Source organism: Toxotes jaculatrix, chromosome 1 (genome assembly GCF_017976425.1).
Source record: "Toxotes jaculatrix isolate fToxJac2 chromosome 1, fToxJac2.pri, whole genome shotgun sequence".
Taxonomy (NCBI): Eukaryota; Metazoa; Chordata; class Actinopteri; family Toxotidae; genus Toxotes; species Toxotes jaculatrix.
Window position 1 is genome coordinate 30,064,333 of NC_054394.1, and position 13,686 is coordinate 30,078,018.

Below are 13,686 nucleotides of genomic sequence, written 5' to 3' on the forward strand. Positions count from 1 at the left end.
GAGAGATGTTTGTGCTTCAAGTTACTACATTTCAATTGAATAAAACTGAATCACTTTCATACATTAAACTAAGTAAAAATTTAATCAGGATCAGATTTACAGTGTATCTGAAACCCTGTCAGATCTCTCTTTATATTTGTATTTTAGGCTTTTTAACTTACAAAATGTTTGCTTGCTTTGTGTGTGAAAACTCAAACATCTGACCTTTTCCTCCTCTAAAAACTAAATTGCTATTTCACAGCCATTTGATGAGTCTTTTACATTTCTGCAGACCTGCATTAGTGCAGTTTAGTCTGTTTATTTTTTTTTTTTTTACCACATTTACAGTACACATTTCACAAGTAAGAAACAGATCAAAACAGCAATAAATCAATTTTTACAGCATGAGAAAACAAAATCATATAGTCATCTTTAAATATCTATTTATATCTTTTTAAAGTTTAAACATTATATCTGTCATATACTCACAAGATTTTGCCTCATTCCAGAACGTTCATTTACAGAAAGTTCCCACAGGAACAGGGATGGTGACGACTGGAAGCTCCTGTTCGCCCGTTGTATTTTTAATATCTAACCACAATCTAGTTAAGACAGCAAATCAGGTGGGACTCACACGTTTCACGTTAGTTTTTGGGGAAAACCACAGTAATGACCAGACATGCTGACAAAACCTAGCACTAAAACAGAAATAAATACCGGTTATAGGGAACCTGGCGAGGACTGATGCGAGGAATGTTTTCATCTCTGCTTTGAGCTGGACAGGCTGAAGGTCAGTCAAGTTTTCTCCTGACTTTGGTGATTAATCCAGAACATACAGTATGTTACACCTTCTGCTATTTCACGTGCCTGAATATCAATATGATCAGATGACCAGATCAACAGAACCTTAGAAAGGTGGTTGGTGTTTACTGTGCTGGGAGTTCTGGGGAAAGCGGCTTTACCGTCTGGAGTAAAATGCAAACTCTTCTTCTGATGAATTTTACTCGGTGACACGTCAGGCGGACAAGGAGTGCCACCGAAAACAACACGCTGAAAGTCAAAGTTGAGACAGTCAGAGGTGAGGTTTTGAAAGTCAAATGAGTTCCCTCCTTTACATTGCAAGGTTGTCAAAACAAACACCAACCACCTCTGCTGGACCAGGCTCCTGTGAGTCTCCTCCTGTTTAAAAAGCTTGGTATTCAGAGTGATTATATGTCTTATGTTGTAAGCAATAATGAGCCTGACTGGAACTCACATTCTAACAAGAAACTCTGGTGCCGAGAACCAATTCACACCCACGAGTGAAGAACGGAGAAAATTTAGCATCAAACCATCAGATTCTTTAACACCGAGCTGTGACACTGTTCAAGACATAGGACTGAGTGAAATGAAGATGGGAAGAAGGAGAGGAAGGTGAGATTGAGGACGAGTAGGCTTAAAAGATGGGAATGTAGTTGTCAATCTTGGCGCGATGCCGCTGGGCGATGCACTCTGCGATCCAGACAATGTTCCTGCACTCCTGCTCCTTCAGCTTCACGTAGGCGTAGAAAACACTAAAGTGGAACTGGTTGAGGAAGGCCAGCTTGTTCAACTTCACCTGCAGGGGGAGGGAGGAGAAAGAACATCAGGGGAAAGTGCAGGAGGAGGAGGATGGTGTTAAAGCAGCAAAGAGAGTGAATCAGAGCATGAGTCAAACAAAGGCCTTTGGGTGATTTGTTAATCCATCAATATAATTCTGTTTCTCTGCTCGGGTGTAAAATGTGCGCTTGATGATGTGGGTCACCTCGTGCTCAAAGAAACGATCCTCCAGCGTTTTGTCTCCTGGATTGCTGCCGGCGCCTTCGAACAGCAGCTTGTACTCCTGAGGACATGAGTAGGGAAGCTCAGACACAGGCACAGGCTCTTAACTGAGAGAATAAACTGTATGATGAACTTTGAGCTTTGCAGAAACAGTGACTTAGACATTAAAAAGAGACGGATAAACAGCCAAGTGATATGACAAGCCGGACACACACACGCACACAAGTAAACAAGAACAAACAAACAAACAAAACCATGCTGGCTGATCTAAAACTCTGCAGGTCAGAATGATTCACAATATTTAGAGGAAACACTGGATTCACCTTCGCTGCATAAAATCAGAGGGTCTGTATAAAAACAGAGCTGTAGAATAACATCAGTGGCTTTGTTTTATGTTTAAATGCTCAGGTGACATCTACAGGCCACGTGTTTTTGGACTTACAGGATAGAAATCAGCGACGGCCTTGACCTGCTCGTAGTCATCTGCCCGGGCCAGCTGAGCAAGGCCTTCTGGGTAAAGCTTGCCGCAGTGGGGGAAGAGCTTGGCACGGTCCTCCTTGGACAGCTCAGTGCCGAATGAGTTGATGGTGATGATGAAGGCTCTCCTGTCGGCCTCGAACTGCGGCAGAGACAACAAGTGACTGAGCTGATGCTTTAACCTGCAGTCATGCTCACTGAGCTTGTTTCTGTGCATCGACGAATCAACCTGACAACAATTCAATGTTTCCGTACACATGTGAGGAGCACGTTTGTTTATTTTCACCTGTAAAACAGGGCAGAGACTCACCTCCAGAATAGGACACATGGTGTCAGCAGTGGTTCCTCCAAGGTTGGAGCAGAACTTATAGAAAGCCTCCAGATAAGCCTAAAATATATTTTAGGAATCCCATTATTAATAATAATAATGATGATGACCATTCTTTAAATTACCATTCTCTAAATTATATATTAAATTGAAAATAGAAAATATAATCCTATATCATATCATGTATATTATAAAACTTAATTGCAATCCCTGAGTTGTCAGTATCAGTATCTTTTACAATTCCTGTATTTCTTATGATTTTTAATCTCCTGCCTGTTTGCCTGTTTTCTCTCCATTAAATTTACTTTGTTTTGACTCTTTCTGCTGTTTTAGTTCATCCTGCCTTTTATTCTGTAGAACACTGCAAAAATAAAAAACAAAAAGTAGTAGTAAGTAAGTTTATGGTGACTATAACATTTCTCACCTTGTAAAGTGTGTTACGAATGATTTCAATGTTCATCTCATCCAAGTCCTGTTCAGATATACAGTCCTGGAAGAACGCAGCTGAAAAGAAAAGGAAGAGAATTCACATCAAATCAACACAAAGTCATGTTGAAGTTTGGCGCCATCTCCTGCTCAGCACAGCACATTACTGTTGACTTTTCTCATCCTCCTTTAAGTTCCAGTTTATATGGAGGTACATACCCAGGGGTGTGTCCACGAGGATGGCGTTGTACAGCTCAGCGGGGGTCTGGGCGATGTTGACCGCCTCCATCTGCTCGAAGCTGCCCAGTGGGTGACACTTTGGCACCAGCTCAGAGATGGCCCGCTGGTGCAGAGTGCCCGTGATGAGCAGGATGACGTTATCGATCATGTAGCTGTACCTGAAGTCACACGTGGAAGGGACCAGGAGAGAATTCGTCACGATAGAGAAGAAGAAGTCAACTCATCTGTCTTGTGGTAGATCACTCTGTGAGCAGCCTGTGGACCATTTCCCTCTTTCTGGTTTTTGATAAAAATTATCATCCAGGTCCTACAGCATGTAGATATACAGTGTATTGGACTGTATATCTGTATATAGCCATTCACATGCTGATCTCAGTATTTTACAAACGTTGACATGGCCACCACCCTGGCTGACAGACCTTCACACATGTACATCACCGTGTTCACATATCAATCTAACGGTCGTGGTTTTCATGGTTTACACAAGGTGAAATTTGGGGAAATGTTTTCAGGTGTCACACAAGGTGTCGAGACATTGACGTACACAGTGTAAAAATAATTTATTGCGACTTTAAAGCTCCATAACAGAACATTTGTAAGGAATATTATGGTCCAAGAAGTTTATTTCAACGCGGCGGCTTTTTGCTTACGTGATGAAGTCCATAAAGCTGGCCAGCGGCTCGTACGACTGGTTCCTCATGTGGCGAAACTCCACCACCATCTTCTCCTTCAGCTTGTCATCAATAACCGACACGGTGAGAGGAGATGCCTCGTTGGCCAGGAAGCTGCCATAGTCTGTGCTCTGCAGGTGGAGCTTCAGATCTGCAGGGGAGACGCACGGACAGCTGATTAGAAAGCCTCTGATTGGTGTTTTAAGGTGTTTATCAAAAAAAAAAAAAAAAAAAAACTAAACTGTGATCTACAGCAAAAACAGTCATTTGATCGATCAGTGTTTAAAAAATAACCAGCAACTTTTCTGATTAATAGTTGAAGTGAATTTCAACTAAAAATGCCAAACAGTGAATGGTTCCAGTTTCAGAAATCTGACAACTGGCTGCTTTTTCTCATCATATGGTGAAGTGAATCTCTCAGGGTTCTGGGCTGTTAGTTGGACAGAAAAAGTACTATGGAGATGTTGGTAAGGACATTTTCCCCAGGTCTCTGATGTTTCATAGACCAAACAATTGATCAGAGAATTGAAAAAAATAATCATCAGATTCATCAATGATGTTGATCTTAAAACACACCTAACGACGATACCAGAATTTTTGCACGTTTTAGCCAATTCTCTCTACATATTGATATTTTATATTGCAGCTAATTATATTTCTCCTATGATGGTAATCACAAATTCTTGTGTCATCTGGTAAGCCTGCTGTTATCTGATGAGCACTGTAGACAGGTCTATACTACCTCTGCAAAATCTTGATTCATCAGGTGCTTCTTGTCAGGGTGTAATGCATGGGTTGGGGAGTCTATGCTCTCCTCTGCACAGGTGTGTCCAGACAAAGCAGTTCAAGTTTATTTACCACTTTAACTGTATAAAAATTCAACTAAAAAGAAATAACACTTCTATGGGAACCAGGTATATAACTGACTACGAGACTAAGACTTTGACAGCCTTCTATATTTGAATGTTGTGTACAGGACAACAACTGACAATTATTTCCATCACTGATTAATCTGACAATTATTTTCTCTCTTATTCAATTAGCTGTTTGTTAGTCGATTCATTGTTAGATTGTCAGAACAATCCGTAAGCCAGACTGAGAAAAACAGAAAAATATACACATATGAGAAGCTGTAACCACAAATGGCATTTTTGTTTAAAAAAAAACTCAAACTAAAAGTAACTATTGATAACCAAATAGTTTATTAACTATTTTGTATCAATCGGCTGATCATTGCAGCTGAGTTTGAGGACGTAAAATTTCTTTTCTAACCTCAGACTTGATATTGTTTGAAATACACAAACTATCAGTGAACATCAGGCCTTTGGTGCAAATGTTACATTATTATTGTGTAATAGTGAAGACTCTCTACATGAATCTGCACATACACAATACGATTAATACTTGATGAACCTTTGAAAATAAAACTAAAGAGTATGTCCACTGTGACTAATTTTCCTTTCTTTGATTCCGATGCTGTACAGATGCTGCGAGTAGTGGAAAAAAACACATTTATAAGTACTGTTAGTAAAATAATCCACAGGATTGTGCAGTAGAGTTGTATAACAGAACCGCCGGTATGATCTTTTACAGATCATATCACATGTTTGCTTCGCAATAAAACAAAACATTGATGTTAACCAGAAAACAACCACAAGCAGCACAGTTAAAACGTCGGTGTAACAGAAATGTGTAATTTTGTGAAAGCTGAAAGAAACAGCGTAAATCCTCTGTACTTTCACTTCCTCTTAGAAAAAAAAGCCCATCGTTGATCAATAAACGACACAACACCCAATTACACTGACTTAGCTTAAGTTAGCATTGCGTTAGCTGTGTAGAGAGATTAGAGAGCGTTGAATTATATTTCTCCTTTAATCTGTGCAAATTGTCATTGTGAAGCTTAATGAGCAGCTCTACGTGATAATACTATAAACTGATACGTTGAATTGTACGAATAAAAGCAACCTTATCGCGGAGTTAAACCTAGCTAACTGCTAACTAGCAATGAGAACGACGTTAGCTAGAGAGATTAGCCCAGGGTAGCTAGCTATTAGCCGTTAGCGACCATCTGTTTAAACTCACCTTCCAGGGTCTCGCATTGAACGAGGTTTAAATAATCCGCCTGGGACAGTATTCCGGCTTTAAAGCCTCTGACCAGCCCCTCCAGGTAGCCATTATCGACATTAAAATACAGCTCGGAGAAAGGCATCCTGTCTGACCGTCAGATCCGTCTCTGCAGCAGGAGAACCGTCCGACCGTCCGGTTAGCGTTAGCATCAGCTGACTGAAGCACGTGACCATCATCTGATCAGTCAGATGACGGCGCGCGCGTGTGTACAGTCTATGGTTATTGCATAGTTTGTACCACCACATCATATGTACATATAGATGTACTATGCTGTGTTTTAAAAATATGTTTAGTTTGTTTTAATCTTTTAACTATTTTATTTGTTTGTGTATTTATTACTTTATATATATACACACAAATAAAGAAAATATACAGTAGTAAGGTGTTTATACTTTTATCTTAAAACACATCAGACACAAGTTATTATTCCAAGCAGAGCAAGTGCACTTTTGGAAAGTGTTGTACATGGTTTCGGCCAGCAGAGAGCAGGGCATGCTAAGCTTTGTAAAAATGTTGTGCTGGAGTCAACAAATGGAATATTTTATTTACACAGCACTACAAAGTATACAATACAAAGTGTATTGTAAAGTATTTTCTGTTTATTGATTATATTTATCTTTTTTATCTTCTAAAAAACACATTTATAAGGACATTAGAATAATGTTGGGAAATACCAGAATCCAAACTGTCTGCTGTCGTGGTTTCAGTGCCATGATAAGCCTTTAACTGGTACAGTTAATGTGTGGTTTCACACACATACAGGTTGCTCTGTCCTTCTGACTGATGGAGTTTGTTAGAGCTGCACAGAAACTGCAGACCCTAGGACTCAAAAATCTAATCACCTTCCTCTGCAAGATTGTAAAATACCATACTTGACTTAAACCTCAATCAAAGCTAAAACATCAGTGCAGAGTGTTCCTGAGACAAAGATTTATTTTTAGTGTCTAAAAACATTTCAGTCTTTGCATGCTTCCTTTATTTTGTGTGAAGGGATATAAAAACAACCAGATCCCAGCTGCAGCTTAATGAATCTACAGTAAATGTCATTTTCAATGTTTATAAATTACAGACACAGAAATGTATTTTTGTGTTACGTTGTGTTTGTATGAAAAGTGCTATACAATTAAAGTCTGATTGATTGATTGATTGATTGACTGAGTGATAAGGTGCCCTCTACTGGCTATAGTAATTCTGACAAAGGTCCAGTACACTCGTCCCCTTAATTATAACTCTTTAGTGTATAATTTTAGCAGTCTCATTTATTCTTTGTTTTCTTTGTTTAAGCACTTTGTAAATATGTTAAGTTCCATACAAACAAACAGGGATTCTTTACTAACTGTTGAATATTCAAATGCACCATAGACACCACTGAAATCAGATGCACACCATCAATCTTCCTGATCAAAAATCTTTTTTTTACACTGTTTTTCCAGCTATTTATAAGAAAAAAAAACAAAACAAAACAATAATATCACAGTATGCTTCTCAATTACATTGTCAGTCCATGTTTCAAATAGAAAGCTGGTATTAATGCATTTTTAGAATCAACAATTTCCACAAAGAGACCAAAGCTGATAAAATAAATAAACGTACTAAGAAATGTTGTTTGTGAAACAACAGCCTTACATTGGTTATGGCTCTGCACCACAGACCCATTAAAATAAGTATGTGAAAATTTAATGTTGTAATACTTTTACCATTCACATGCCCAAATATAATTACACACTCAGACCCTTGTGTCATATGCAAACATACCTGGTATTAATAATCACATACATTTAGCATGTACTGCTCTGTGAAGTCAACAGCATGTTTCATTTTCATGTCAATCACTGCTGTAACCTGCTGAGCCAGAAACATCACTGCAACTTATGTGCAACACAAGAGTTTTTCAAAGGAATTCTGTATGTCAGGTTAAACTGGAGGAAGTTTGCTCCTTTGGTTTAAAACTCAGATCAATGAGTCCTTATATCTGAGGAACAAAATACACACTGGGCTGTTTTTGATGGTCCACACTCGACCCCTAAAATCCTTAATGCAGCCACAGACAGCACTATTTTAGACAACTGTGTGTTTGTCTCTTTTCTGCCTCCCCACGGCTCCATAACAGAAAGGTTGTTCCAGTTTGATGTGGAAGAACTTGACTTGCTTGTGCAGAGCTCTGACCTCAACCCCATCCAACATGTTGGAGGTGTTTTCAGACAGTGAGCAGTTGCCACTGAAGTCCCCAGAGATCCTTGGTGTGTTCAGAATCATGTCTATCCACATTCCAGCAGTCTTGTTGACCTGACCGTTTGAGGTTTTAACTCGTTTTAACTCGTGTCCTCCCTTCACCTGCCACCACACCTGATGTTCTCTTGGCGCTGATGTCAATCCCACTGAGGACCCAGTGTCTCTTCTCCGGTGGTCTTTCGTAGCCCAACCACAAAGTGAGATGCGGGTTTTCCTCCGCTGGCTTCTTGTCAACAAAATGAAATGAGCACACATACAGCGTTTTGGGTGGTCTGTTCAGGTTGAGGTTTTTCAGCCACATTCTTTGGGATTCTTCGTCTGTAGGCAGGAGATGGAAACCGCTGGTTACGGTTTATTCTGGGTGCATGTTCAACACACTGTTGTTGAAGCCACAGATGTAGCTCAGTCTGGTTGTTAGTACAGCCATGAACAGCACAACACATACTCCACAAGGACATTTTAGAAAATGCTGCTTTAGTTAAATATCTGTAAAAAAAAAAAAAAAACACAAAGCAGTATTTACTAAACTGAAGGTGAATCGGTTTTGAAAGAACCACGATTGCTGCTTCTGCTTTCTCACTGGAGGTTCCACCCACGGGAATGGCCCAGAGAAAAAGGTAGATAGGAAGGAACTGATGTGAATTACAGCGAGTGATAAGACAGAGTTGGAGAGGTGAGACTCAGCGTAATCCCTGCTTAAACCAACGGTAACTAAGCAGTTACCATCGCCATGGCAACCTTTAATTGCAGGTGGGCACACACAGCTGATACAGATCAGTTTGCCTCCCTGAGGTTTCTACACACAAACACAGATTTTCAAAGCAAAACAGTAACAGAAGCTTAAAGGGGAGTTCTGATGTGGGCCAGATTTTCAAAATAAAAGCTACCAGGTGATAGCTGGTGGTTACTGGGAAAGCTCCAGTGAAAGCTAGATAGATAGCCTTACAGCTGCCTTCATGAGCATTAAAAACATTCAACATAAAAATCTCAGTGCATACAGATCAGCCTCCAGCTGCTTCGGAAAACGCACTCTCTTGTTCTTTTGAATGTCTTTGTTTTTGTCTCTATTTGTTTTTCTAGTTTTTTGAGTGTTTGTGGTGGTGGTGTTTGTGTGTCTCTTTGTGGTTGTTTGACATCTCTATGTAGTTCTTCTTCTTCTCTTTTTCATTTTTTTTATATCTCTTTGTATTTTGTTTTGAGATTCTTTGTGGTCATTTGATTCTCTTTCCACCACAAAATCTTAATAAGCGTTTCCAACAGAAGCCCTGTGCAGCTCAGTTATCCTTTAACGGACAACTCAGTTCCAAATCACTTACTGGAAAAATGCTGCCTCTGTCATATCCACACATCTCTCAGGCCAAGAGCAGGCAGAGGCAGTGGAGGGATGCGGCACCAGGGGTGAGGAGCTGCAGCGGCACACAGCAGCGGGTGGAGGCAGACACTCCAACTGCAACTAGTCCTCCAACACATACAGAACATCATGCACAATGAGTTTAATGGCCAAAAGAAGAGTACACCTACACCGACAGTGCACACATGTGTGTGTGCGCAGATGCACACACACACATGCATCAGTATCCACAGTTAACCGTTTCATTGCTGGAGCTCTCAGTTATGGTAATGGTCACAAACCTAGTGGGCTCCTCATGCAGTTTCATCGATCCTCCCGGAGCAGGAAGAATGATGCATTAACAGAATGCACCACAACCGGTTGTGCTAAAGCCAGTAACTCATTTACCTACAGAAAGAAATGGAGAATCACAACTGTCTGGCTGCATTACTATATGACTAACACGCACAGGAATGAAATAAATAGAAACTGGCTGTGCAGTTTCAAAAAATGTTTGGTATGGTCCCAGAGGCAGTGTTAGTTCTTGTACATTTGCTGTCCTTAGCATAGCATTCTTTTTGAACAGCTGACCGAGCTGGTGACCTGATATCAGTAGCATAAGCAGCGTGCACATTAGAGGTGATGTGCTGCTCAGCAGCAAACCAGCCTGACCATTTCTGCGGTATCAGGGCATCAGGGCGCCTGACCATCTGAAACATCAGCTTGTTTTTTGAGGTGCATGGCAGTGCAGTTCCAAAACTGAGGAATCGCATCCACTGAGCCCAAAGTCACGTAGGCAGAGAAGGGGTTTCACTAATGTGGCAGCACTCTCACCTGCTTTAAGGAGATCAGTGTAAGATCGCGTTAGCTCCAAGTGTGTAGGTGATGATGTAGTGATCTTCCTGGCACAAGTCCTCAAGCCAGGTCTGTTGTCGGTCATCACAATCCAGAAAACATATCAGTGATTTTCTCGTGGGAGCAGCAGAAGTGTAATCAATCTTATGGCCCTTGGTAGGATCCAGTACTCAGGTGTGTCTGTCACAGAAACGCTCAGAAGCTGAAAACAAAAAGATCTCACCTCACATTTAAATGACAAAACATATTTAAACAGTCGGTTGAGGAACAGTTCATCCTGTCGTTCCCTGTATGTCTGCAGTTCCTGATGTTAAAGGGTTAGTTCACCCAAATAAGGAGGAAAAAAAATTCTCACTTACATTCATACAACTTTTATCTGATCTGTTGAGCTGTGAGTTCTCTGTCTCTGACATTTCTGCTGCCACACCAGCACAAGGACATGAATGGATTTTTGATTGTGGTGTTCATGGCACCAAAGACTTGCATTTGAAAAGTGTATTTTTTTTTCTGAAAGTGTTTTCTATGTTTTCTTGGATTCCAGTATGAAGGGAGAAGATATTTCCAGTTGTGAATCAATATACAGATATATACTGTTACAGTTTGACCAGATATTTGCAGTTCTGTTCAGTAAATATCACAGAAAGTGACGAACATGGTCAAACATTAACTCCACCTATTTACGCTCTTCTGTGTTCTGTATACTTTTCTTTTTTTCCTATAAATTTGTATCTTATAACACAGCTGTCTCTACAGCACACACCAAAATGTGAATAAAATGTCATAAGTTAAACTAAGGGATCCTTAAAATAAAGGTCTAAAGAATAAAGGTGTGTTCCTAAAGTACATGTCACACATGTGCACCCAACTACAACATGCAGCCGTGCCACATTCCCCAGTAACCAGGAGACTGTTTTGTTCTTTGAGGTCACATATAATGACTGGGAGCTTTAAATGTCAATTTAAAGCCTGAGCTCCTCCGCATGTCACCGCTGCTCTAAAGCCTCCAGTAATGTCGGTTTGCATGTGAACGCTCAGAGACTGAGATAACTTTCTGTTCATGTTGACAAAAAAAGTGACAAGTGATGAGTGTCTTTTAGTGACAGTAATGATTGCACCTGTCAGGTGGACCATTATGAATATGCTGGTTCTTCTTTGTGTTGAACTTACATAACTTACATAATACAGACCAAAAAAGCAGAATGTAGAAAAAAACCCATAAATACTGAATAAACAGTTTGCTGGTTCGATTTGATGGGGGGAGGCGGGGGGGGGGGGGGGCTTTTGGACCACCTTGGGTCACCTTGGTCTGTGGGAAATTATAACAAGCATTTTCCACTTTTTTCTGGCATTTAATTTCATAGACTGAACAATTGGAAAAATGATTGGCAGTCACTCACACTGATAATGAAAATAATAAAATAACTCTTAGTTGCAGGCCTACTTCAGATACTGTGATACATGTGATACAGCTTGTGGTGTAAAGGTATGTGTCTTCCCTCAATCCTTCAAATTCCCTCTGTGTATTTTTACCAACAAGGTTTTTTTTTTCAACGTGTGAGAAATCAGACATTTTTATGGTGTTTAGATCTATGACTTTTTGCAGTTTGGTGCAGATCCTGTCATTAATATGATGAGACTGATACGGTGGAAGAAAATGCTGAATCTGCATCTCACACACAAACACTGCACTTGTTGTGTTTTATGACAAATAAATCGTTTATGCTACCAGAACTAAAGAGACGTGTGGAGGATAGTTTGGCCTTAGTGGAGGAATGCGCTCTACAGAGAACAGTTCCAATTTAAATATGTTTTACTTTGACTTTGTATTTCTAATTTGTTTATTGAACTTAAACCCTTTCATTGCAAGCTATTAAAAATAAAAAGTGGTTCCTGGTTTCTACCACACAACGTCCTTTGAATCAAAGTGAACAATAGACCATTGTTATTGTGTCACTTGAAAATAACTCATCCATTCACATGCTTCTGTCCACAGACAACCTGCTTGCAACACGTTGAGCGATGATGTGTCCTAACCTGATGAGCAGAGTATTGAATAAGATCTTTATGTAACAATACCTTCACCCCTGAGAAGAGCACGGGCTTTGCCATCCAGAAACGTACGATAAAATGAGCAGAAACGACATTAAATTTAAACATGAAATTCATTGTGACTAAATGAATTTCATGGCTCTTTTTATTTTTGACCCATTCCTCTCAACATGCCTGAGGGTTCATTGTTGTTTAGATTTTGTTTTCGACTCAGCCACAACCACTCAGAGGGAAATGTGCGTTTTACTCCGACACATTTGCCCGACAGCTTTAGTCACTTTACAGATTAAGTAAATCTTACACACAAAACATGACAAGATGAAAAATGATGGTTTCTTACAGATTATGATGCACAGCAGCAATAAAGTTGTTCAATTTTCCTTTTCCTCAACTAACTTAACAGTTAAATTGCGCACTCAGTAAAGTGCAACTCTCCACCAAGGCCAAACAATCCGTCAGTCTGACAGTATGAAATATTTATTTGCCATAAAACACAGTAAGTACCATGAATATGATGAAGATCCAAACATTATTCCCTGAGAAATTGAGCAAAATGTTAAAAAAAAATGTCAACCTTGCAGGAAAGTGATATTCCTGAATCCGTCCCTTTCATCAGAATGTACTGGGTTCTTCCCTGGGCCATGCCCCGCACTTCGTTATGTTTGGTTCAGCGCTTTTTTTGGCACGATTCTGCTGACAAATAAATAAATAAATAAACAGAACAACAAACAGTGATAACAGCTTTTGTGGAGGTGATAATAATACAGAACAGTACAACTCTAACGGAGGTGTTTTTCTGCATAATGTGTGGTTTTACATTTGTGAGGTTTTCTTTGACTAAAGGATCTGAATCCCTCCTCCACGACTGATTTCCTTCCTGTAAAATCATTGTTGACTGAATATGTGAGCAGCTTCAAATAAACTGAGCGCTTCTCTGACACCTGAGCTGACAGATTTAAAAACCAAAGCCACACCCTGTGAGAGCTGCCTATAAAGAGCCAGGAGCTGAGCACCTGCTGTATTCAGCACCAGACTCCCGGTACAACAGGTAAACTCCACTCATCTCCTTCTTATTCTTTCCATTCTCATGTCACTGATTTAACACTTAGACACTTAGATGCACCAAAACTTATGCAGCAAACACTGCTCAGATTTTCCTGTATTTTCAGATT

The 13,686-nt window shown here is 40.0% G+C and overlaps 1 protein-coding gene across 1 annotated transcript; it reads right to left on the bottom strand.

The window, feature by feature from the left end:
- Positions 1–262: 262 nt before the first annotated feature.
- LOC121185377 (V-type proton ATPase subunit d 1) lies at positions 263–6,193 on the bottom strand. The gene is made up of 8 exons (XM_041043427.1): positions 6,004–6,193; positions 3,901–4,072; positions 3,230–3,408; positions 3,009–3,088; positions 2,567–2,644; positions 2,222–2,398; positions 1,763–1,840; positions 263–1,576 (listed from the first exon to the last, which is right to left on the bottom strand). Exons 1-8 carry the CDS (start codon positions 6,128–6,130, stop codon positions 1,415–1,417), a joined length of 1,053 nt encoding a protein of 350 aa, XP_040899361.1. The 5' UTR covers positions 6,131–6,193; the 3' UTR covers positions 263–1,414.
- Between the last annotated feature and the right edge of the window lie 7,493 nt (positions 6,194–13,686).

What these genes read in the sequence shown, in the direction of transcription:
- LOC121185377 (XM_041043427.1), bottom strand. Translation starts at nt 6,130, where the DNA reads ATGCCTTTCTCCGAGCTGTATTTTAATGTCGATAATGGCTACCTGGAG. An exon ending in CCATGTGTCCTATTCTGGAG is followed by an intron (nt 2,399 to 2,566) that starts GTGAGTCTCTGC and finishes TCTCTGCCGCAG; the next exon opens with TTCGAGGCCGACAGGAGAGC. An exon ending in CCGTCGCTGATTTCTATCCT is followed by an intron (nt 1,841 to 2,221) that starts GTAAGTCCAAAA and finishes TCATGTCCTCAG; the next exon opens with GAGTACAAGCTGCTGTTCGA.